Raw genomic sequence first — 25402 nt, 5'->3', positions numbered from 1 at the left:
TGGTGATGATGAACGAGTGACAGCTGGTGCAGAGGATGAGTGACAGCTGTCACTTCTTCTGGGTCTGGCGCCCTCTCGTGCTTGGAGCCCGCACTCCAAGCAGGACGCCCTCTGGTGGTGGTGGGCCAGCAGTACCTCCTCTTCAGCGGCCCACACAACAAGAGTTTTGGATTTGGACCAGCTCCTCCTTGGCACCACTTTCTTTAGTGGCAAAAGTGGTACAATTTATTAATTAAAACATGCATGGTTTATAGATTATTCATTTGATAGTAATAAGGATAAGATTTGCTTTCCAACATTGTTGTGTGGGGAAGGTGCATGTTCATAAGTCATTTCATCATTTTATATTTAATTTATGACAAAAGTGACCTTTTGGAAAAGAGCTGCAGAATATCTGAAGCAAAGATTAATCAGATTAATCACTTGTTGACATTCTCAGCTGCAGGTTTAATTAAGAAACCCATCTCTTAGAGCAGCCCTTCTACTGATTCGTCAGTCATTCTGCTAAATGAGTAGGACTGGCTGCATGTTAATAGGGAAAATACAAAAATCACTTCCAATCACCTTCATGTTTTTGGGTAAATCAGACAATGATTAAAAAGTACTTGCAAGAATTTTCAATCACCAATATCTAACAGTGCTTTGTTAGCGCAATTACTGTTTGAATAATGGCTAAAGCAGCTTTAATCAAACCAGAACCCAGGAACCGAGCCACCTTTGTGAGCACTGCAGCAGAATCTAGCAGAACATGTTCTATGGCGGTCTCTGCAGATTTCAGATGAGTCAGAGTAATCTGACACCTAACGTCATCTGGTTTGAGGATCTTTGTTGTTTGAGAGGAACCAGATGTACAAACCCAGCTCGGAATTTTTTTATCATACTTCTTCCTCTGTTGGAGTTCCCAGAGTACTTCCTGAAAATGGAGGGATATAAAGTCACACACTGACCTACTTGAAGAGCAGAGGAGGAGCATATCAGACCTCGGAACAACTGCCAACTCTGGAACGTCTGGACTAAAGGTGAAACAAACGTTACGTTTCCATTTGTTTCCTTTTAAACTGTTGGAGTTTCACTTCTTTGATTTTGTTCTCTGGAAACGCTTTAGTTTTGCAGTAAGTAAAACTTGTTTTTGTAGTAAGATAAGTCAAATTATTCGTTACTGAACTTAAACAATGCTGAAGTCTCACTATGACAGGCTCAAGTTTCCCAGTTAAAATGCTGAGGATTACTTAAAGAGTTTAGGGTACTACAGTTACTGCATATTCTACATCACAGAGAAACAGAGAGGCACAAAGTTCATGTTTAAAATAATTTCAGAAATCTATCACCACAACAGCTCTTTTGAGTCACACAGTAAAACAGCTATTGTTTGGGGACTCTGTAAATGATTTGCATAGACGGCAAAGAATACCATTTAAATCACAGTGTTACCACGAAAAGGGGAAGACAGTGTTGACAATCAGTGTGTAGGAAGCTTATGGTTACTAAGAGACCATGAAAAACAGATGGTCTGAAGAGTGTTACTCGAGGCAATGCAAATGAAAAACAGGATGCACAATGACGGGTTGATGACCCGTTGAAAAGAAGCATAAAACAAGAAAAGGTACAGAATGAATATGAGGGCTGTCCGTAAAGTATAGGTCCTTTTTATTTTTTTCAAAAACTATATGGATTTCATTCATATGTTTTTACGTCAGACATGCTTGCACCCTCGTGCGCATGCGTGAGTTTTTCCATGCCTGTCGGTGACGTCATTCGCCTGTGAGCACTCCTTGTGGGAGGAGTCGTCCAGCCCCTCGTCGGAATTCCTTTGTCTGAGAAGTTGCTGAGAGACTGGTGCTTTGTTTGATCAAAATTTTTTCTAAACCTGTGAGACACATCGAAGTGGACATGGTTCGAAAAATTAAGCTGGTTTTCAGTGAAAATTTTAACAGCTGATGAGAGATTTTGAGGTGATTCTGTCGCTTTAAGGACTTTTCACGGTGCGAGACATCGCGCAGCGCTCTCAGGCAGCGTCATCAGCCTGTTTCAAGCTTAAAACCTCCACATTTCAGGCTCTATTGATCCAGGACGTCGTGAGAGAACAGAGAAGTTTCAGAAGAAGTCGGTTTCAGCATTTTATCCAGATATTCCACTGTTAAAGGAGATTTTTTTAATGAAAGACGTGCGGGCGGATTGCAGCGTCGGCTCGCAGCCGCCGCGACGCTCCGCCACAGGAAAAACACCTCTGTTGGAAGCCTTGAGGACAAGTTGGAACATCTCCAGCTGATAAACAATTTCTCTTATACTCACTCCACTGAAAGCCATCACAAGCCGCCTGGATTTTACAAATGGTTATCAACACGGAGGTGTTTTTCCTGTGTCGCCGCGCCGCGTCGGCTGCGTCCCGACGCGTGGACCCGTCCGCACGTCTTTCATTAAAAAAATCTCCTTTAACAGTGGAATATCCGGATAAAATGCTGAAACCGACTTCTTCTGAAACTTCTCTGTTCTCTCACAGCGTCCTGGATCAATAGAGCCTGAAATGTGGAGGTTTTAAGCTTGAAACAGGCTGATGACGGCGCCTGAGAGCGCTGAGCGACGTCTCGCACCGTGAAAAGTCCTTAAAGCGACAGAATCACCTCAAAATCTCTCATCAGCTGTTAAAATTTTCACTGAAAACCAGCTTAATTTTTCGAACCGTGTCCACTTCGATGTGTCTCACAGGTTTAGAAAAAATTTTGATCAAACAAAGCACCAGTCTCTCAGCAACTTCTCAGACAAAGGAATTCCGACGAGGGGCTGGACGACTCCTCCCACAAGGAGTGCTCACAGGCGAATGACGTCACCGACAGGCGTGGAAAAACTCACGCATGCGCACGAGGGTGCAAGCATGTCTGACGTAAAAACATATGAATGAAATCCATATAGTTTTTGAAAAAAATAAAAAGGACCTATACTTTACGGACAGCCCTCGTAAGTCTGAGTTGTCATTTTTGCAGGCTGGAAATGCTCAGACATCTTTCAAACCAACAATTTGGTTAATTTTTTACAGTTCATGCTGCATAGACACAGGATGTTGTGGGAAATACAAAGAAACATGGTGTGATGGGACAGAGTGAAATCCAATTCAGTGTAAACAGGGACAAATATTTCTTAGGGTGCACATCCTCCTCTTCACAAGCTGCGACAAGCAGAGATTTATAGTCTTTGTATAGTTAGCTTACAATGACTACCTTGACTCAACCATCAGACATTTATCTGTATGAGTTGAAAGTGTTGAACTTGTAGAGATGTTCACTTGTGTCAGCAGTGACATTCATGTCTTTGGATACTCAGTCTTTGAGATCAGGAAGAGTTTCTGAAGTCATGACGTCACTGGACAAAGTTGTTTGGCGAAGCCATTATCTTTGCAGGAGAATGAAGGTTCGGTTCTTAGCGTCCTGGTGTTTTCTGTTTTAATGTATGGATGTGAGACTTGGATGCTCACCAACAACCTAAGGCAAAAACTGGATGACTTTGGTATTAGATCTCTTGGGAGGCTCCTTGGGTACTGCTGGAATGACTTTGTGTCAGATGAACAGTTCATTTGGGAGACTAAGATATAGAGTATCGCATTCACAGTTTGGCCATGTGGCGTATTTCTCTGTGCGTGATCCAGCACATAGGTGCCTTAAGCCCCGTTTTCACTGAGTGGTCCAGGTTGGTACATGACAGTATTTTGTGTGTTTCTACATCCAGATTTAGGAATAGGTACCAAAATAACCAACCCGTACCATACCATTTTTGCGGCACCCTTTGGCCTGAGTCCCAAAATTATGGAACGGTTACAAAAGGGAGGCACTAACGTGTTGCTGTCCGTGGATTGGCTTGACCCGCAGTCCTCATGCAAACAGTTCAGACCGTATGAAATATTAAAACCATTCACACACTGAATAAATATAAAGTCTTAATCTTACCTGTTACATTGTTTCAGTCGGACTCATCATCACAGCCTGATGAAAACTTATCCACATAAAGTATCCTTATTTTGGAAAATTACATCTGAAAATACTTCCTTGTTGTGGCTGAATAAAGGCAGCATTTTTAAAGATGTCCCTCTGTGTTTGTCTGCTCCCAGTGGGTTTCTCAACATGAACCAAAGAACACCAGTGCTTTGTCCTACAACAAGAGAATTAACTTATTTTAAAAGTTGAAAGAGTCAATTGATCATTACCATGCCAGTACTTCAGTTTCTGATAAAATATTCTAATGGAGGCTATAGAAATGTTTATTATTTGCCATGATTCTCATGGCAAATAATATGCCATGAGAATTATGCATGGATAGACAGGTGGAATTTGGTTGTAGATTAGTAAATGATGAATCAGGCAGATCTCTCATTGATGACACACAATCATTTACTATAGTTGCTCAAAAAAACAATGAGATACCCAATTGGGGCATGCTATCATGATTATTCTGTGGTCATACTGGCATTTCAGACCATTGTAACCCATCACAAAGGTTCTAAAAATGTTCAAAAATTTCTGGGACAGATTGTGAGCCAGCAATAGTGAGCAATCTGATGTAATAAGTGCTGAGTGGCCATATATAATGAGAAAAGCATGTGATTGGGGACAATCTAGCACAATATGCAGTCGGCATAGCCTTAATTGGGTAATCAGAATGAAATTGTAGCATGCCAATGATCCAACCAGTGAACGTTATAGTATGTCATTGAAACATGCCAACAGCATCCGATTGCTGGTGAATGCTGCAGATTTAAGTAAGCAGTTGTCAGCACATATCAAGTGGTAGCAATAGCACATAGTCTTCCCACATCCAATGCGGCCCTGTTTTATCACAAGCTGTGGCCAATCACAGCAGACCACACACAAGTAGGAACAATCCATCAATCAACTTGAATCAAGTGGAAACACATCCCTATTTTGTCACATGGTGCTGTAGAATGCAACAGAGACATGAAGAGTGGTCAGAGTGGGTTGATGTTCAGTGTGGTGCATGCACTGGCACATGCACACCAGCTATCCTGGCATTCATATTGTTTGATGTTGTGTGTGATCAGCAGTAGATGACACAGGATTGCTGCTAAAGGTTGTGGGCAATAGAGGCCAATTATTTCATATTTGGAATGCAATACAGGGCCAAAAATTGGCAAAGGGAGACCATCCATAGTTGGGTTGGAATCCAGGTTGTTTAATAAATGACCTTGCACCCTGATTTGCAGTAGCTTGACTTTTGTACTGTATTAATTTGATGCTTCAGACATCATGAGATAGTGCTCAGTTCTTTGGTCAGCATCATGCTGTGCATACCTTAATGTCCATATTGTCAGTATTTACTACAAACAGTATTTTTTGTGCTGCTGTTCTTTCAGGATGTTGCCAAGTATCTGTACATTGATGCTACTGGTGGCCTCAGCTGTGGGTTTGCCGCTGGATGAAGCTGCTCTAGATGCCCAGTGGAAACAATGGAAGATCAAATACAGGAAAGAATATAATGGCCTGGTAAGTATAAAATTATAAATCTAATTTCTGTGTGGGTCAAAACAAAAAAAATGTAAGGTTAAAGACTAAATCCTAAAACATATTTGAATGGGATTAAGGGAGACTTATGTAATTAGTTCCAGAGTTTCTCAGTGATTTTAATCTCATCCAAATGCACCATTTCAGTCATTTTTACAGACAATGTCCTCCCACGTCCGTAAAGATTCCTGCAACGTTACCTTCTGTAAACACAATCCATAGAAATTACCTGTTTATATTTATTCAGTGTGACTACATTAATAGTTAATATCCTATGGAGATTCAGTTTTCCATAGTTTGGAAATGCTTGAAGAGGCATTTTGAAGACAACCATCAGCACAGGTTTGGCATGGTGTGGAAAATTCAGTAAATCTTTGTGTTTAAATGCCCACTATATTCATGAAAATTCAGTAAGGTATGTCTTATATATGTCATGTCAAAGTTATGATTGATGCTGTGCTGTCCGTGCACACTGTCTGTACGCATGGTTTTGTAATTAAAAGCTGCTGCTGCACGAGTACTTGCACGTCTCTGCTCATCAACCATTCTTCAAATCGTCAGCACATTTTGAGATTTATCATGTACTGAGTCATTGACTCTGCAGAGGAGGTAATGTGACGAGCTGAGTTTAGGTTTACTGGAAACAGCTGTTCTGCAAGAAACTTGTTGGAACATCTTAAATTTTAGTAATGATGGTAATTGCGGATTAGAACCTTTGCCCTACCCTACCCAGCATCGCGGTTGGCCTTAGGACAAGACCCCTGAAAGTGTCACTACCACCCATAAATTAGGAATATCATTCACCTTCAACTGCTTACTCCAGTTAAGGGTCACAGAAGCAAGTGAGGCAATGTACACCCTGGACAGGACGCCAGTCTGAATCTGTCGCAGGGCCACATACAGACAAACAAACACATTAACACATACACCGAAGGACAATTTAAAGTTTTCAGTCCATCTAACCTGCATGTCTTTGGATGTGGAAAGAAGCCAGAGCACCTGGAGAGAACCCACAAAAACACGGGGAGAACATGCAAACTCCACACAGAAAGGCCACAGGTGGGAATCGATCATATGACCTTCTTGCTATGAGGCAACAGTGCTAACCACTAATCCACCATGCTGCCCTACTATAAATATATCCTTAGTTAATATTAATGTATGATGGCTTTCGAATGGTGGAAGCTGGAGTTGACAAATTTTTAACCCTGTGTAATCTGTTATTGACCCCTACCTGGCTACAGCTACCTCCCTGGGATGGCAATCATTTATAAATTTTAACTTAGGGTATATCCCTAGTAGGCAGCATGGTGGATTAGTGGATAGCACTGTTGACTCACAGGAAGAAGATCATGGGTTCGATTCCTCCCCGTGTTTGCGTGGGTTCTCTCCGGGTGCTCCAGCTTCCTCCCACGTCCAAAGACATGCAGATTCTCTCCGGGTGCTCCAGCTCCCTCCCACGTCCAAAGACATGCAGATTAGGTGACTTGGAAACTTTAAATTGACTGTAGGTGTGCGTGCAGGTGTGAATGTGTTCATCTCTCTATATGTGGCCCTGCAATAGACTGGCATTCTGTCCAGGGTGTTGCCCTGTGACTGTTGGGATAGGCTCCAGCCCCCCTGTGACCCTAAGGTGCATGAATATATCCCAAGCAATTTATGGGTGGTAACTCTTGCCACCCAATGTGGTAGTGGCCCAGTTTTTTTTCACATACCTGTTGAATGCCTGTATTCAATTGGGAAAAAACTCTGATCAGCACACAGTACCTTTAAGCTGACAGGGACACAGCTGACACCCCTTTAATCACATTTTTAATGTCTGTAATGTTTTATCATCATTGTCATCATCATTTGCTCACTTTTTGACTTTTAATGCTTTGTTGCTGTTGTTGTCTGTACCTGTGAGCTACAGAATGCCCGAATTTCCCCTAGAGGGATTAATAAAGTATCTCTCGTTAAATAACGGCTGAGTGGATCCTTGTTATTTGATTGGTGCTTTGTATGTCATGTGACATGGATTATTCATCCCATTTTTGCATTTAGAGTGCAATTTAGTTCCATTTAGACTGCAGTTTGGTTCCATACATTTGGTACCATTGCACTCTGCGAACCCCACCCATTAGTGGGGGCGATGTTTAGCTAAACATGCGAAGTTTGTTTTGCTGATGGACGACGATTTGAAGGAGCTCATTGACGGTACTAATTCTTCTAACACACACACACAAACAAAAACAAATCCATTGCACTATAAGCCGTCTGGAGGCAGGAAGAGCTGTTAGGAGGAAGTTAGAATGAAAAGCTGGACTCATTTCAGACATGATTTTTTTTTTTTTTTTTCGCTACACTGAGGAGGTACAGGTGTTTTATTTGTAAGTACACAAAGTTGGTGCATGGCATCGCAGACTTCATCGTCAAAATTATTTTTGGAATCCTATTTAAAGTTCATGTTGGATTGTTGATGTCAAAGCAGCAGTGATGCATGAAAGCTGGACAAATTTCTGACATGATTTTTCACTGAAGGGAGGAAGCACACAGTTTTGTTTGTTTGTTTGTTTTTGAAAGAACACAAAGTCAGACGCACCAAAATGTAAGTCACTTTTCTGTTGTTTGTAAATTAATATAATAAAAAATGACAAGGATCTATTTTAGCCATTATATAAAACAAATAATGAATGTTTTTCCATTCTGTCAATGGAACAAATATTTCATGAGGTGAAGTTCTTAATCCACTTTCAAACAGAAAAATCTCGTTATGTCTGCTGATTCTTTCAAACCTTCCCTACAAATTCCTTGTTTTTGCCCTCTTTCCTTGCTGTAAAGAAGAACAGAAATATAATGTGATCTGACGTAAACTAGACAGACTAGATGTTACTTTCTGAGTGCTAAGTGAACAGCTGTTATCCCTTTGCATTTCACCTCTGGCTGGAGGTCATTGCTCACAGCTGTTAAAAGAGAGATAGTGTAAGGGTTTGCATGCAGTACGATCCTGGGTCTTGCTTGTGAGCATTTATTTCACTTTTATTGTTCCCTGTACATGCATTTTGTGCACATCTGTGGAAGCTGATGGCATCGTTATGTGGCTCATATCTCTATTTCTGTGCAGTCAGCAGATAGAAACATCATACTCTCTCTCTGTCACACACCCACACCCACACACATACACACACTCACTCTCATGGTGATGTTAATCAGTATTCCTGCAACAGTTCCTCTAATTCAGCCCTCCTTGAACTGACATAACTGTAATAGAATCCAGTTCCCCTTGTATCATTTGAATTTCCTATTATTGGAATGAATATCAAGAGAGAAAATGATGATTACAGTTATGCAGCTGCTTGTTAAAGCTCATGAATATTAATTAGAGCATGTCTCTTCTGAGCAGCCATGGAGCTGTGGCATCTCCTATGTTGTGTGTGCATGTCTGAGCCTTCCAGCTGTACTACATGTATGTGCATGTGAGAAAACATCACTGATATTTAACAGCACATACTCTTATAGACCTACAGCACAGAAACATCAATAGGGTGGAGAAAAGAAGCAACACTTCAAGGTGCAATACTCTTTCTGCAGACAGTTCTGTCACTGTAACTGGATAAAAGATGCACTAGAAAAGATTATATGGACATGCACTAGATTAATTGACCCAATTAATGGAAACAGACAAGCTTCCTTGCTAATTAAAAGATAGCTATGCCCCACTTCCCTAAATTGATTTCTTTCAAATGACATGTGCTATGTTTAAATCTAGAAGTAAGGAACAAAGGTTAAACTACAGGATGGCAGGCCAGTGTGCTTCCTATGAGGCTCATCGGTGTCAAAGAAGGTCAAACAACTTTATGGTGCTGCATGCATCACTGGCCTTGCAGCAGCCAACAAAACCATGCAACAAAGAAATGCAGTACATGGAAACATAAAGCACTTACAAATAAAAATGAAAGCCAGCATGCAGTTTAAAAAAAGATGAAAAGAGCTTGAGGCGGGAGAAAAGTGAATAAAATCAGTCAACACTTAAAATGTAAGTGGTGCAGCATGTATTAAGGATGTTTCAGCAACATAAGCTTTCCTCCCACAGGCAGAAACAGAATTTTCATAAAGAGTGATTTTTAATGGCCACATATCGGCAGCCTTAATGGAGCACCTATGGCTTATAAATAAAGATGACTAATTTTGCCTGTTCTTAACATGACGGTCACAAAGAAAGTGTGACTACTACATTTATATTATCATTTTAAGTCTTATTCAAATATGTTGTGCATGGATGTAAAAAAAATTTGGACCCTCATTGCAGAATCAAAACTACTTGTAAAACTGTGATCTCACACAGGAAACTAGAAATCAAATCTAATATATTAATAAGTCACTTTAACAAGTAGGTGCAGTGTTAGATAATTTAAAATTACAACACAAGGCTAAAATACCACTATAAGGATTGCGTTCTTTATAATTTGCAGTTGTTTAATTAACAAATATCATATTGTTTTATGCACAATTTGTACATGTTCATGTGCAAATCAGGGAATATTTGTAAATCACCCTCTGCATTTGCGGGTATTAATGAGATAAATTTAATTCCATAGGAAGTTAGTGTTGAGTTAGCGTTGAGTTAGCAAAAGTTAGCGTGCACACTAACGTCCGCAAAATGTCTTGTAAATGACTCCAGAGGTGTTATCAGGTTACAAAACAGCGTTTTCAGTTTTAGAAGTGTTTATTTCTCCCTAACGTTTACATAATATACCACAAACAAAGCTGTTAGCAAGTAGCTACACCAGTGACAGGTGTTATGTGTCGACGCGAGTTGAGGAGCGGACCTGCGTCAGACAGAACCCAGCGCTAAAAGTAACCAGAAAGCGGTTCCAACAACAGAAACAATTTATTTTTCACCTGTGCATAATAATGTGTACAAAACTAAAACAACGTCCTTCTGGTGGAGTGACTGTTGGCACGCTCTTAAGCGCCCAAAAGGATAGAAGCCCGGCGTTCCTGGACCCACTACCACCAGACAAACACCCCCCAGGTGGACACGACAAACTGACTCTCTTTAATGTGTGCTGACAGCAAGTGTCCTCACCCTTCCTTGCTTCACGGGCTCGATGTGTCAAACCCAGGCGCGGTCCTCAGCGTCTCACAAACGGACATCACAAGGTCGAGTTCCCGGCAGTTCTGCTTGAATCACACATGACTTAAATGCAGAACGCCATCCAATTATCTGCTTCAGCTGAAAGTCTTTAAGGTTGCATGTGAGCACCAGTCACAGGTGCTACACATGATGTTGATGAGGGTGAGGACTCTTCAGCCAGCACCTTCTCCACAGTTTCCATGCCACCTGAAGAGCAAAGAAAAGAAAAGAACACCAAAACATCCAGCCACACCCCCCAACACACAACAGACAGGGTTTTCTATATATCAGCAATATGATTATCAAATATTAATGTCTTTACTTTGATGTACTGTCTTTGATCTTGTCTTTGATTCTGTTCTCTATTTTCATATATACATATATGCATGTGTGAGAGTTCATGTTCCATTACTCTTTTAATTAATCACTTATTGTTAAAGCAATCATATACACTGAACTGTTCAAATAATCATTACAACTGTTTACACGGGAAAATGAACAGATGATCTTTGGCTTAGTGAATGTGCAGACTGTTTTGCTAAAGCTATGTTTTTGTTAAGCGCAGATCTGCGTCTTTAATTAACAGTTCAGCCTTGAGGGAAGAGCGGTGTGACTGGCACACTGGTTCAGTGCTGAACGTTGTTATGGGAAGGCTAGGAGACTGGAGGCTCAAAGCCATAACAGTTTTCATATCGACGTGAGACCAGACTCTGTGTCTTTTTCTTGTTTTGTGATATTGTCGCCCCTATATGCTTGTATTAACTTTATTTCAATAAATATGAGCGGCAGATGGGCGGGGCCCTTCAGAGCTGATGAGACAGTCGGTGGCGAGGGGTCATGCTCGTTTGCTCTCTCCTGATCAGGAAAAGAAATTCAGTTTCTCCTGCGTGATTATTTTCTGTGTTAACTGAGTTGTTCATTTCAGGTCCAACTCTGAACAACTCTCTCAACCAGGAAGTGACATGGCCATTCTAACCTCAGCGAAATGTCTTGTAAATACATTCAGAGGTGTTATTAGGTTCCAGAAGCAGTGTTTTCAGTTAAGTCTTTATTTCTTGTTAGCTTTTACGTAATATATGAGAAACGTATATAAACGCACAAAACAAACGGTTTTGGAGAGACCAGGGGCTGACATCACGGTGCAGCTCGACTCTGATTAGCGGCCACCTGCATCACTCAAAACCAAAACAGATCAGATTGAAACAGAATGTGACTTCTTAACTTTGTAAAATACATCAAGGTTAGCCAGCTTTGAACTTGTCCAAGGTCTGTGTCCCAAGAATGTTCACTGTGAATGTCGAGTCTGGCAGTAATAGGACTGGACTTATGCTGAGCACAGAGAGACAGACAGATGGACGGATGGATGGACAGAAAGCCTTCAGAATACCCGATGGCCATATTTGATGGCCTCGGGTAAAGCAGTAACATAAATTTGAAACAGTCAACACACAAATAACCAAACATAATATAAAGCATGTAATAAAAGTTGAAAGAAAATTATTTTTTTTTCAATTTATGTTCATTTATATAGCGCCAAATCACAACAAAGTTGCCTCAAGGCGCTTCACACGAGTAAGGTCTAACCTTACTAACCCCCAGAGCAGCAGTGTTAAGGAAAAATTCCCTCTGAGGAAGAAACCTCAAGCAGACCTGACTCAAAGGGGTGACCCTCTGCCTTGGCCATGCTACAGACACAAATTACATACAATTCACAAAACAAATATACAGGAAATGCTGTTGGTGCACAGGACAGGAGGGTCTCCAGCACAAATACCACACCCATCTCTGGATGGAGCTGCACCTTTAACAGAGAGAAAAAAAACAGAATCAGGCATCAAAAAGATGAGAAATACTGTATAATTTGTCAGCATTAAACAATAAGAAAAACAGGAAATACTAAGGTGATCGCCGGCCACTAGCCCTAAAGCGTCACTAAAAATCAAAGGAAGGAAGGAATCAAGGAATCAAATGAAATTATATCTGAACAAATTAATTAATCATAAATCCTCAAAAAATTGTATTTTTAAGCCTTGACTCAAAAACATCTGCAAAGTGAATCTGTCTGTTATCCGGTAGTAGGCTGTTTTGTTGACTTGTTAACCAATGAGCAAAGGCTGGACAACTTTTTGACCCCTCCTTTACCCGGGGGACGACTTAATAGGCCAGCATCCTGAGACAACACGCACCTAACACTCATTAACTTCAACAAGACAATGAGGAGCAAAACCATTCAGTCTCATACACAGTAGAAACCTGAAATGTACACTTGCTTGGAGAGGAAGTGCAGAAAATGTAACACTTTGGATATTTGATCAAACCTTGTCACAGTTAAAATTTGAACAGCCATGTTCGAGATGGTCTGAAGACTTTTAATAGTATTTTTCATCCACAAGGTTTTTGTACACATACATCATTTACCAATGAGGCCCATTGTCTTTTTTTGTGTGTGTGTGTGTGTGTGTGTGTGTGTGTGTGTGTGTGTGTGTGTGTGTGTGTGTGTGTGTGTGTGTGTGTGTGTGTGTGTGTGTGTGTGTAGTGTGAACCCAGAAAATCTGATCGCAACATATCAGACTGAGCTCACTGCAGCTGATCTGCATATGGTTTCCAGTGATATGACTGCTAAGAATATGATCAGAGCAGCCAAATTAGATGTGTGTGTGTGTCGGGGGGGTGAGTTCCACAGTTCAAAAGGTGACTTGGAGGACTGTCATTCACTTTTTTATTTTTCTAATCAACATTACGCTTTTATTTGTCTCAGGATGAAGAGGGGATCCGCAAGGCTGTCTGGCAGAAGAACATGCTCATGATCGAAGCTCACAATCTGGAAGCGGCACTGGGAATGCACTCCTATGAGTTGGGGATGAACCATCTGGGAGATATGGTGAGTCTGACACAGATCTTTACACTCCAGGCAACGTTTCTGCATCTGCCTGATCCTACTGAAATCCATAATAACCCAACATCAGCCTGCTTCAGATGCATATCCAACATGTGCATGAAGGAAAGTCAAGATCTGACCATTTGTTTTATCTCATGCGGACCCACAATTTGTGATCATGGATTCTACACAGCGTACAAGTGAAAAGTTGGGAGAGGAATATTTTTCCTCCTCTGGTATAGTGTAACATCATCAGTCATGGAGGTCGTCACTAACTGATCAGGGATCAAATTCTTGATAAGCTACAAAAGAACATTTTCCCAACTGTTTTTATTCTGACTGACTCAAACAGTGGTAAGTTGGTGTGACTTTAATAAAATGCAAACACTTACTTGCACTTTAGTGTGGATGGTAACAACTGCACTGAGACCATTTAAAATAAAGGTACACACTGTAGATCCGTTATTAGCAGCTTGAGAGAGAGCCAACTAATAGATCATCTAACTGCAATCCTTTTAGGGAAAAACACTCATACTATAGTGTGTGTATATATATATATATATATATATATAGCCATAATTCACTTAATTTGTCACATTTTCACAACTGTTTTCATGGCTTGACTTTGTCTGAAATGCATTTCTTTGGATTTATGAGTGTGCCTGTGATTTATCCTATTGGTAAATGAGATATTCAAATATGACAAATAATCCGATTTTGTACAGGAATTCTGATTTTCAGTTGCTGCAGTATGCAGATATCGATGTGGACAAATGAACATTGTCATTTTCATGTCAAAACAAGTGGCTGTGAATGAATAATGTACTTTTATTTTACTGCAACACTTTGATGAAATCAAAGAATTAACAGTCTGTAAAAAAAATAATTAATAAATGATGTGTCCACACATAAACGGTGCCATAATGCGAAAAATTTTGACCACGATGATATACGTCATAGAACAACATGTATCTCAGCTCATTCGTCTCACTTTTTTGTCATTACTGTCATCAGTCATTTCTGCTTACTGCTTTTGGAACATTTTCTCATTTTCTCCTTTTTACCATGAAGAACTCTCACCATTCAGTACGTCACTGAATGAACAGGGAGTTGAAGGGTTACTTGATTTAGTTCAAAATATTGTGTAAATCAACAGGGAGACAGACAGATGACAAACCACAGAGAATTAATCTTTTAGGCAAAAAAAAAAGATCCATCTTTGTCAAAAAGAGTTTAGTCACAAACGGCACATCATTGCTGATCACTTGCGATCTTCTCACAATAAAACTTCATTATCTCTCTGCCATCTCTCAAAATGATTTTATCATTATTATTATTACATTTTAAAAGACTGAGCTATTCTATTTCTATTTGTGGTGATCCTCTGGAGACCCTTTTTGGTTATTTTGCTTTACTAAAAATGGAAATTTTCAGTGGATTGTGAAACAATTCCACGCTCTCTCTTATCTTCTTCCTCAAGTTGGTCATATCTAAAAGAGACTAAAAATAATTCCTGTCTGCTGCTGTCCACTCATTCTGGTCTTAATACGTGTCTGTCTAAGATGATTATTTAAAGAACTCTTTAAAGTCTTATTCTATTTTCAGAGCATTACAATCTTTTGTTGCCACACTGCTCTTTTGAAATTTGTGTTTTGGGGATTTGTTGGACACTTTCTGAAGTTGCTCATGTCAAACGCTCCCTGAGCATCAGTCAAGTGGGATTATTCATCTCTGACTGCAGCAGGTACACACGGAAAACTCCTGTCCTAAAGCATGTGACGCAGTGTGTGACATTTGTATCTCTGTATGTACAGACGTCAGAAGAAGTGGTGGAGAAGATGACGGGCCTGCTGATCCCAACCAACCCTGAGAGTGGCCTCAACACCATGCATATCAACACTACAGTGCAGAAGCTGCCCAAGTCTATCGACTACAGAAAGAAGGGCTTGGTGACCTCAGTGAAGGACCAGGTGAGAGGACGATGTCAGCACTCTGGCTTAATTATTTTAATTATTTTAATTTTTATTTTTTAATTATTTTATTTTATTTTGATCAGCGTGCTTCCAAAGGATCACAGTGCCTGTCCATCCTGTCCTGCCACAGATGAGCTGTGCCATCTACTAGAACTCAGTTTCATACATTTTGAGCTCTGCATGCATAATGCTTGGCCACGGAAAAGCACACGAAGTGGATTTTCTCTTTTTAATTATTATTTTTCTGAGAACCACAGTCTTTTGCTACCTGCCAGTGGCAGGGTCAGCGGACATCACCTGTGTGGGAAATGTGAATGAGGCGTGTTGGTGAGGATGTCAATAGAACTTGAGAGATGCAGCTCAGTAGACATCATTCTGTAAGTCCATGAGTGGTTGTTCGTGCTTTTTACAGATCTTTTTCTGCCTAAAGTTGGGGGAATTTTCACAGCCTCTTTCACATAATAACAATAGAGTAGTCCACATCCATCCTGAGCAATATGTGCACAAAAATTTGGTAATTTCAGCCATGCCAGTGGTGCTCAGCCTCTGTGAGAGTATTGTGTGGCATTCACACGCAAATCCTTGTGCCTGCAAAGACTGGACCAGTGCCGCTCGACTTTGTGTGTGCTGCACGCCATGTCAGTGACTCTTGCGTGGTGTGCGTGTGTGTGGCCTGCTTGAGATTTACAGCCAGACTTTTCACTGCCATTCCGGCGGCATTCAGCAGATAGTCGGCTATCCTGTGCACATGTGTCAGGAGTACCAATTCAGTGAGATTCTACATGAGAAAGCCTCTTTGCCTGTTTTTGCGCAATGTTACATCTCCGCCTCCTCTCCACCAGTTGTGCATAAGTGCGATACTAGCCTTACTGGTTAGCACTGTTGTATCCCAGTAAGACGGTGTAAGATGTTTGAGTTCCCTGTCTTGCTTGCCTCTACTGGTGGTTGGCTCTCACTGCGGTATTGTATCACTTCCTGTTCCGGAGCACAGCGGTGTTTTGCTGTATCTGTTAGCTGTTTAATCTGTGCAGTTAGATTGATCTAGTTACCTAGATAACGATTTGTTTCACAGTGTAATCTTCACGTGCCTTAACTAAAGCACTCCCTCTGCTGAATCACCTCTAAATTATTTACACGTTATTCACTTTGCGTGTTTTTAGGAATCCGCTAGCTTAGCGCAGCTACTAGCTCTTAGCCGGTTTAGCATGGCGGCTTCTCCTGTCTCTCCCGCACTTTTCTGCTCTGGGTGTGAAATGTTTAGTTATTCCTCGGCCTCCTTTAGCAGTAATGGTACTTATAATAAGTGTAGCTTATTCGTAGCTTTGGAGGCCAGGCTGGGCGAATTGGAGACTCGGCTCCGCACCATGGAAAATTCTACAGCTAGCCAGGCCCCTGTAGTCGGTGCGGACCAAGGTAGCTTAGCCGCCGTTAGTTTCCCTCTGGCAGATCCCGAGCAGCCGGGAAAGCAGGCCGACTGGGTGACTGTGAGGAGGAAGTGTAGTCCTAAACAGAAGCCCCGTGTACACCGCCAACCCGTTCACATTTCTAACCGTTTTTCCCCACTCGGCGACACACCCGCCGAGGAACAAACTCTGGTTATTGGCGACTCTGTTTTGAGAAATGTGAAGTTAGCGACACCAGCAATCATAGTCAATTGTCTTCCGGCGGCCAGAGCAGGCGACATTGAAGGAAATTTGAAACTGCTGGCTAAGGCTAAGCGTAAATTTGGTAAGATTGTAATTCACGTCGGCAGTAATGACACCCGGTTACGCCAATCGGAGGTCACCAAAATTAATATTGAATCGGTGTGTAACTTTGCAAAAACAATGTCGGACTCTGTGGTTTTCTCTGGGCCCCTCCCCAATCGGACCGGGAGTGACATGTTTAGCCGCATGTTCTCCTTGAATTGCTGGCTGTCTTGAGTGGTGTCCAAAAAGTGAGGTGGGTTTCATAGATAATTGGCAAAGCTTCTGTGGAAAACCTGGTCTCGTTAGGAGAGACGGCATCCATCCCACTTTGGATGGAGCAGCTCTCATTTTTAGAAATCTGGCCAATTTTCTTAAATCCTCCAAACCGTGACTATCCAGGGTTGGGACCAGGAAGCAGAGTTGTAGTCTTACACACCTCTCTGCAGCTTCTCTCCCCCTGCCATCCCCTCATTACCCCATCCCCGTAGAGACGGTGCCTGCTCCCAGACTACCAATAACCAGCAAAAATCTATTTAAGCATAAAAATTCAAAAAAGAAAAAATAATATAACACCTTCAACTGCACCACAGACTAAAACAGTTAAATGTGGTCTATTAAACATTAGGTCTCTCTCTTCTAAGTCCCTGTTAGTAAATGATATAATAATTGATCAACATATTGATTTATTCTGCCTTACAGAAACCTGGTTACAGCAGGATGAATATGTTAGTTTAAATGAGTCAACACCCCGAGTCACACTAACTGTCAGAACGCTCATAGCACGGGCCGGGGCGAAGGATTAGCAGCAATCTTCCATTCCAGCTTATTAATTAATCAAAAACCCAGACAGAGCTTTAATTCATTTGAAAGCTTGACTCTTAGTCTTGTCCATCCAAATTGGAAGTCCCAAAAAACAGTTTTATTTGTTGTTATCTATCATCCTCCTGGTCGTTACTGTGAGTTTCTCTGTGAATTTTCAGACCTTTTGTCTGACTTAGTGCTTAGCTCAGATAAGATAATTATAGTGGGCGATTTTAACATCCACACAGATGCTGAGAATGACAGCCTCAACACTGCATTTAATCTATTATTCGACTCAATTGGCTTTGCTCAAAATGTAAATGAGTCCACCCACCACTTTAATCATATCTTAGATCTTGTTCTGACTTCTGACTTATGGTATGGAAATTGAAGACTTAACAGTATTCCCTGAAAACTCCCTTCTGTCTGATCATTTCTTAATAACATTTACATTTACTCTGATGGACTACCCAGCAGTGGGGAATAAGTTTCATTAGACTAGAAGTCTTTCAGAAAGCGCTGTAACTAGGTTTAAGGATATGATTCCTTCTTTATGTTCTCTAATGCCATATACCAACACAGTGCAGAGTAGCTACCTAAACTCTGTAAGTGAGATAGAGTATCCTTTAACTTTAACTAATAATGACTTCATGACTTTCTTTGCTAATAGAATTTTAACTATTAGAGAAAAAATTACTCATAACCATCCCAAAGACGTATCGTTATCTTTGGCTGCTTTCAGTGATACCGGTATTTGGTTAGACTCTTTCTCTTAGATTGTTCTGTCTGAGTTATTTTCATTAGTTACTTCATCCAAACCATCAACATGTCTATTAGACCCCATTCCTACCAGGCTGCTCAAGGAAGCCCTACCATTATTTAATGCTTCGATCTTAAATATGATCAATCTATCTTTATTAGTTGGCTATGTACCACAGGCTTTTAAGGTGGCAGTAATTAAACCATTACTTAAAAAGCCATCACTTGACCCAGCTATCTTAGCTAATTATAGGCCAATCTCCAACCTTCCTTTTCTCTCAAAAATTCTTGAAAGGGTAGTTGTAAAACAGCTAACTGATCATCTGCAGAGGAATGGTCTATTTGAAGAGTTTCAGTCAGGTTTTAGAATTCATCATAGTACAGAAACAGCAATAGTGAAGGTTACAAATGATCTTCTTATGGCCTCAGACAATGGACTCATCTCTGTGCTTGTTCTGTTAGACCTCAGTGCTGCTTTTGATACTGTTGACCATAAAATTTTATTACAGAGATTAGAACATGCCATAGGTATTAAAGGCACTGCGCTGCGGTGGTTTGAATCATATTTATCTAATAGATTACAATTTGTTCATGTAAATGGGGAATCTTCTTCACAGACTAAGGTTAATTATGGAGTTCCACAAGGTTCTGTGCTAGGACCAATTTTATTCACTTTATACATGCTTCCCTTAGGCAGTATTATTAGACGGCATTGCTTAAATTTTCATTGTTACGCAGATGATACCCAGCTTTATCTATCCATGAAGCCAGAGGACACACACCAATTAGCTAAACTGCAGGATTGTCTTACAGACATAAAGACATGGATGACCTCTAATTTCCTGCTTTTAAACTCAGATAAAACTGAAGTTATTGTACTTGGCCCCACAAATCTTAGAAACATGGTGTCTAACCAGATCCATACTCTGGATGGCATTACCCTGACCTCTAGTAATACTGTGAGAAATCTTGGAGTCATTTTTGATCAGGATATGTCATTCAAAGCGTATATTAAACAAATATATAAGACTGCTTTTTTGCATTTACGCAATATCTCTAAAATTAGAAAGGTCTTGTCTCAGAGTGATGCTGAAAAACTAATTCATGCATTTATTTCCTCTAGGCTGGACTATTGTAATTCATTATTATCAGGTTGTCCTAAAAGTTCCCTGAAAAGCCTTCAGTTAATTCAAAATGCTGCAGCTAGAGTACTGACGGGGACTAGAAGGAGAGAGCATATCTCACCCATATTGGCCTCTCTTCATTGGCTTCCTGTTAATTCTAGAATAGAATTTAAAATTCTTCTTCTTACTTATAAGGTTTTGAATAATCAGGTCCCTTCTTATATTAGGGACCTCATAGTACCATATCACCCCAATAGAGCGCTTCGCTCTCAGACTGCAGGCTTACTTGTAGTTCCTAGGGTTTGTAAGAGTAGAATGGGTGGCAGAGCCTTCAGCTTTCAGGCTCCTCTCCTGTGGAACCAGCTCCCAATTCGGATCAGGGAGACAGACACCCTCTCTACTTTTAAGATTAGGCTTAAAACTTTCCTTTTTGCTAAAGCTTATAGTTAGGGCTGGATCAGGTGACCCTGAACCATCCCTTAGTTATGCTGCTATAGACTTAGACTGCTGGGGGGTTCCCATAATGCACTGAGTGTTTCTTTCTCTTTTTGCTCTGTATGCACCACTCTGCATTTAATCATTAGTGATCGATCTCTGCTCCCCTCCACAGCATGTCTTTTTCCTGGTTCTCTCCCTCAGCCCCAACCAGTCCCAGCAGAAGACTGCCCCTCCCTGAGCCTGGTTCTGCTGGAGGTTTCTTCCTGTTAAAAGGGAGTTTTTCCTTCCCACTGTCGCCAAGTGCTTGCTCACAGTGGGTCGTTTTGACCATTGGGGTTTTTACGTAATTATTGTATGGCCTTGCCTTACAATATAAAGCGCCTTGGGGCAACTGTTTGTTGTGATTTGGCGATATATAAATAAAATTGATTGAAATTGATTGATTGATTGTCTTCTCCAAAGACATGCAGGTTAGGTTAATCAGTGACTCTAAATTGACTGTTAAGTGTGAACTAATACATTGGGAAAGTGTGCATAGGTCTGATCACCTTGCTATTTTCACAACTTGAATCCTCATGAAAAAATACATAAATACTAGATCATTGCCCGTGGGGAGCCACGGGCTCTAGATTGGGTAGTATTTATCAAATAGGTAGCTAACATTTTTCAAGGGTTGTAATAAACTATGCAAAGTTTCTATAATGACTTACAATGGCATGTCAGTCCAGAATGTTTTTAGATCCTTAGACCTCAGCAGTTTATAAGAACTCAACCCTTTTATTTCCTGTTAATTATGTATTTTTTCATGTTAATGTACTGTCTTAATGTATTTATAAATTGGTTAGGTTCTTGTTATCATATACACACTATTATTATTGTTCTTAATAATAATATTGTTATTACTATTATTTGATTTTTACTTCTATTTTGTCACTTGATTTTTAAATGGACCACAGTGGAAATAATTGTTTTCACTTTCTTGTGTCATCCATGTATTTTTAACATATTTACAATTATATTATGTACTTACATTGAATGTACTAAATAAAATCATGCACACTTTTAACAAAGAGATGATTTACCGCCCCCTGCTGGAATGGCGTGTCAGTCCAGAATGTAATTATCAGTGTCCATTGTTCATTGTCCAAAAATATTAGTCCTATCAACATTCTGTTTTAGTCGCGTTCATCCTTGACCCAAAATACGGAACATACCAAATGGAAAGTGTCAGCTCTCCCCAGTTTGTCCATAATTGAAGTTGCAGGCACGCACACACCCAGAGATTTTGTCTTTTCTGTATTCTACCATAAGCAGGTGTTTTTATTTTTACACATCCACAAACAGAGATTGTGGCAGAAGACATCACATGCACTACACGTCTCACTCATGGTAATGACAACATAACACTTAACTAAATTGAATAAACCAATTGAACTACAAAACACAAAAAATAACAACACTAACAACACTGTTAAACTAACATGAACCAAAATAAGAACATTTAAAACCGCAATACCCCAAATTCCTATGGTGTACTGCAGCACAGTGTCCATTGTTCACTGTTGTGAGATATTATTGCTAATTTCTCCAAACATATTAGTCCTATTAACTTTCCATTTTCACAGCATTCATCCTTGACCCAAAATACATAAGCTTGTCAAAATCCAAATGTCAGGTCTTCCCACTTTCTTTTTGTTAGAAGCCATGCGTACACACGCATGCATGTACACAGGGGGCACTTGACTATAATAATATAGATGAGCCAGCGTCCTAATATGAGTAGATTTGCATATGACTATGCTACCAAGCTAATATATTTCCATCATTGTCCAAACTTTGTTATCGGGCTAACACTGATATCAGCTGGTTAACATGTTAGCAATGTGGCTCATTCTTTAATGAGGAACGGTGACAAAACAGACAAACATACCACATTTAGATTGAATTTCTATATATCCAAATAATGGCATTTTATTTTGAGCCAACAACAGGGTAGCCAGTCATGTAACTGGCCAGATGGGGGCAAGAACAACATTTTGATTTGAGGTTTAAAAGCTATGTTGTTGTCTGTCTTTACAGTGCACGCAGTCTGGCTGTGATAAATACCTGTATGAGTATCACAAACACATCATGCACAATTGTCAATAATGACTGAGTTAAGATGTTTTAGCAAATACTCACAGTAATTTGTTGAATTTTATCCAAAAACAAGCAAGGTACAAATGCACATACAGACCCTGTGATCACTGTAAATATAAAATTCATGATTTGACATGTTTGCATATGTATGAACTGTCCAGCAGGTGTCAGTGTTCAGCATGTCTTCCGTTTAATACGGACTGTGGAACAATGTTCTGAGACAGGTTGACAAACATTTCTCTGTTTCGAGTTTGCCATCACTAATTTACTGTACTAACATAACATTTTGGCACCACCCCAAGCCAGACATTCTATCATTCTGTAATTCTGGTTTTACTTTCCCATTCTTTTGTAAATTTCACTACATATTTCCTGTAAATCAGGTATCATGTTTCTCCCACAGTTGGTAGAGTAAATTGTCAGCTGACACTGAAGATCTCCAAGCAAGGGGGGGCACACTGAAGTACACACAACATGCACAATGCTCATCCAGTGGCAGCAAAAATACATGTAAAAAATTAAGCCACACCTGTTCATAATTTCCATAATCCATCCAGCAGGTGGCAGACACGTCCATATGATATTCATCCACTTTCTATACCTGCTTACTCCAGTCAAAGGTCACAGGGTACACCCTGGACAGGCCGCCAGTCCATCAAATTCCCACATATAGACAGACAAACTCATTCACACCTATAGTCAATTTAAAGTTTCCAGTTCACCTAACCTGCAAGTCTTTTTATAGTGGGAGGAAGCCAGAACACCTGGAGCATGCAAACTTCACACAGGAAGGACCAGACAGGAAGTGATCCCAGTACTTTCTTGCTGTGAGGCAACAGTGCTAACCACTAACCCACCTTGCCGGTCAGTAGAACGGAATAGAATAATCTTTATTGTCAGACTATTCTGTCTATTCCATTCTATTCTATTCCACTGATTGGCAGTATGTGATATTAGGTAGGCAAATCAAATTTACTGTTTTGATTTGTTTGATATATCAGAGTTAACCACCAATCAATCACTTTATCCCCTTGAGGCGCTGGTTTCATTTTATGACTTACAAGATGATAACGTGTTTATTTTTTTGTTAATGAGTCACTCATCTACATTTTTTCTTGTCCTAGCCCCAAGCTGTTACCGGCACAACGAACAAAAACAGAAACAAAGAACTGATTTCCCTGACATTTCCTGGCAGCACCATGGAAACTCTGAACCGTCACTGCTGGGTTATTTAAAAAAAAAAAAAAAAGAAGTCCAGTACAGTTCATAAAAACACAAAAAGGTCAAGTAATTTAAATAACTCACAATGATAATACGTCAAAATGCAGGAACATTTGAAAAAAAAAAACATAAAAATAATGGCAACATAATGATGGCTAAGTTGATTTCAGTATGTGGAAATGTTTAAAGTTCAGATTTAGTCAAGTCAAAGCCTTTTCTTCAGATTTCTTTTCCCTCTTAAAAAATAACTGGCACGACTGAGGGACTGAGCTTTCATTTGACAGCAAAAAGCCTTTTGAGCATTTTCAGTCAAAGCAGCAACCAAATATCCTGCAGCATATTTGAGTGTGTGTGTGTGTGTGTGTGTGTGTGTGTGTGTGTGTGCGTGTGTGCGTGTGTGCGCGTGTGCGCGTGTGTGTGTGTGTGTGTGTGTGTGTGTGTGTGTGTGTGTGTGTGTGTGTGTGTGTGTGTGTGTGTGTGTGTGTGCGCGCGTGTGTGGCAGTAGGTGCAAAAAAAAAAACACAAGAATGTCAGTGTATGCAAAATATTTTCTGTAATGGCCAAGAAAAACCTTCAGGGAACAAAAACAAAGTTTCCATACCTTTTTCCAGCTCTGCAGTGAAAAAAGGAAAAGAAGAGACAGCAATCCCACTTGCAGCATTAAACAGCCTGTCCTCACTGCTGAAAGATTTTGTAAATGATTTTGAATTTTAGATCATGTAATAATTCATTATGACTTAATCAGACAGCCACAGTCCTAATTAAGATGTATGTAGATTAAAATATGGTGTCCATCTGTGTGTGCTGTTATCAGGCAGAAGAAGAGATACAGAGATAGAGAGATAGACTTTATTTGCCATTTGTACTCGCACGCAAGGTTTGAGTGCATTGAAATTCTTGTGCAGAGCTCTTGAGTAAATAAAGGTATAAAATTATAAAAGGATACAACTAAAAACATATATATTATAAAGTACCATGTTAATGCTGATTGTGAACAGCAGGTACTGCACTCTTGTATTCCGAGCACAGTGGGTTTTGCACAGATAAGTGTGTATTACACATGTAGATCAAACAGATATTGCACCAATGACTGTAATTTCAAAAGGAATAAAATATTGCACATTAGGTTTTAGTCCAGTGGATTTTGGTTGTGAACAGTCCATGTTCACAGAATTATGTCATGTCAACATTATGTCAAGTTATTTATTTAATGCACACCAGAGCTGACAATGAAGCCCCTAAAGACTCATGAAAAAAGGTGATGTATTTTCAACAGACATCATTTGAACAGTATTCCTTGGTAGGTTTATATATTTAACAATCAGGCATGTAGAACATGAAAAAAAGGAAAAACAAGCATCCATCTGAGTGTAATTTTAATTTATGCACAAAAATTGTCTTTATTTTGAATAATATATCATAAAGATATATATTTACAGCTGACTTTAATTCTCAGAAAAAAATTAAAATAAAATTTTAAAAAATGCCAAATAATAATAACGATTTGGGTTGTGTGGATGCCCCCTGATTGCTGACTTTCAGTCTGCAGTAAATTTGAGTTGATCTGTGAATGAATTATTGAGCACTCTGAACACACACTCTGCATACTAACAGCTCTGCTGCTTCACTCTTCAGCTCCTCCACTTATTTAGTTTCTTCCTACTTCTGCAACACACAGAACATTTCTGCTGCAAAAATTTGATGGGCAGCTATGTTAAAAAAAAAACAAATATGGCAGCACAGTAGCTTAGTGGTTAG

The 25402-nt window shown here is 40.0% G+C and overlaps 1 protein-coding gene across 1 annotated transcript in view; it reads left to right on the top strand.

Annotated features, from left to right (window-relative positions):
- The first annotated feature begins 863 nt into the window (after positions 1-863).
- The window catches only part of ctsk (cathepsin K), a 51037-nt gene continuing 26498 nt past the window's right edge, over positions 864-25402 (top strand). The window contains exons 1-4 of the mRNA XM_034174378.1: positions 864-1019; positions 5360-5489; positions 13382-13504; positions 15316-15471. Of these exons, the coding sequence (XP_034030269.1) occupies positions 5361-5489; positions 13382-13504; positions 15316-15471 (408 nt within the window). The 5' untranslated portion in view covers positions 864-1019; position 5360. The remainder of the gene's footprint in view (positions 1020-5359; positions 5490-13381; positions 13505-15315; positions 15472-25402) is intronic.

Source organism: Thalassophryne amazonica, chromosome 7 (genome assembly GCF_902500255.1).
Source record: "Thalassophryne amazonica chromosome 7, fThaAma1.1, whole genome shotgun sequence".
Taxonomy (NCBI): Eukaryota; Metazoa; Chordata; class Actinopteri; order Batrachoidiformes; family Batrachoididae; genus Thalassophryne; species Thalassophryne amazonica.
The sequence above is the reverse complement of the archived record's forward strand: the minus strand, read 5'-3'. Positions and strand labels throughout refer to the sequence as shown.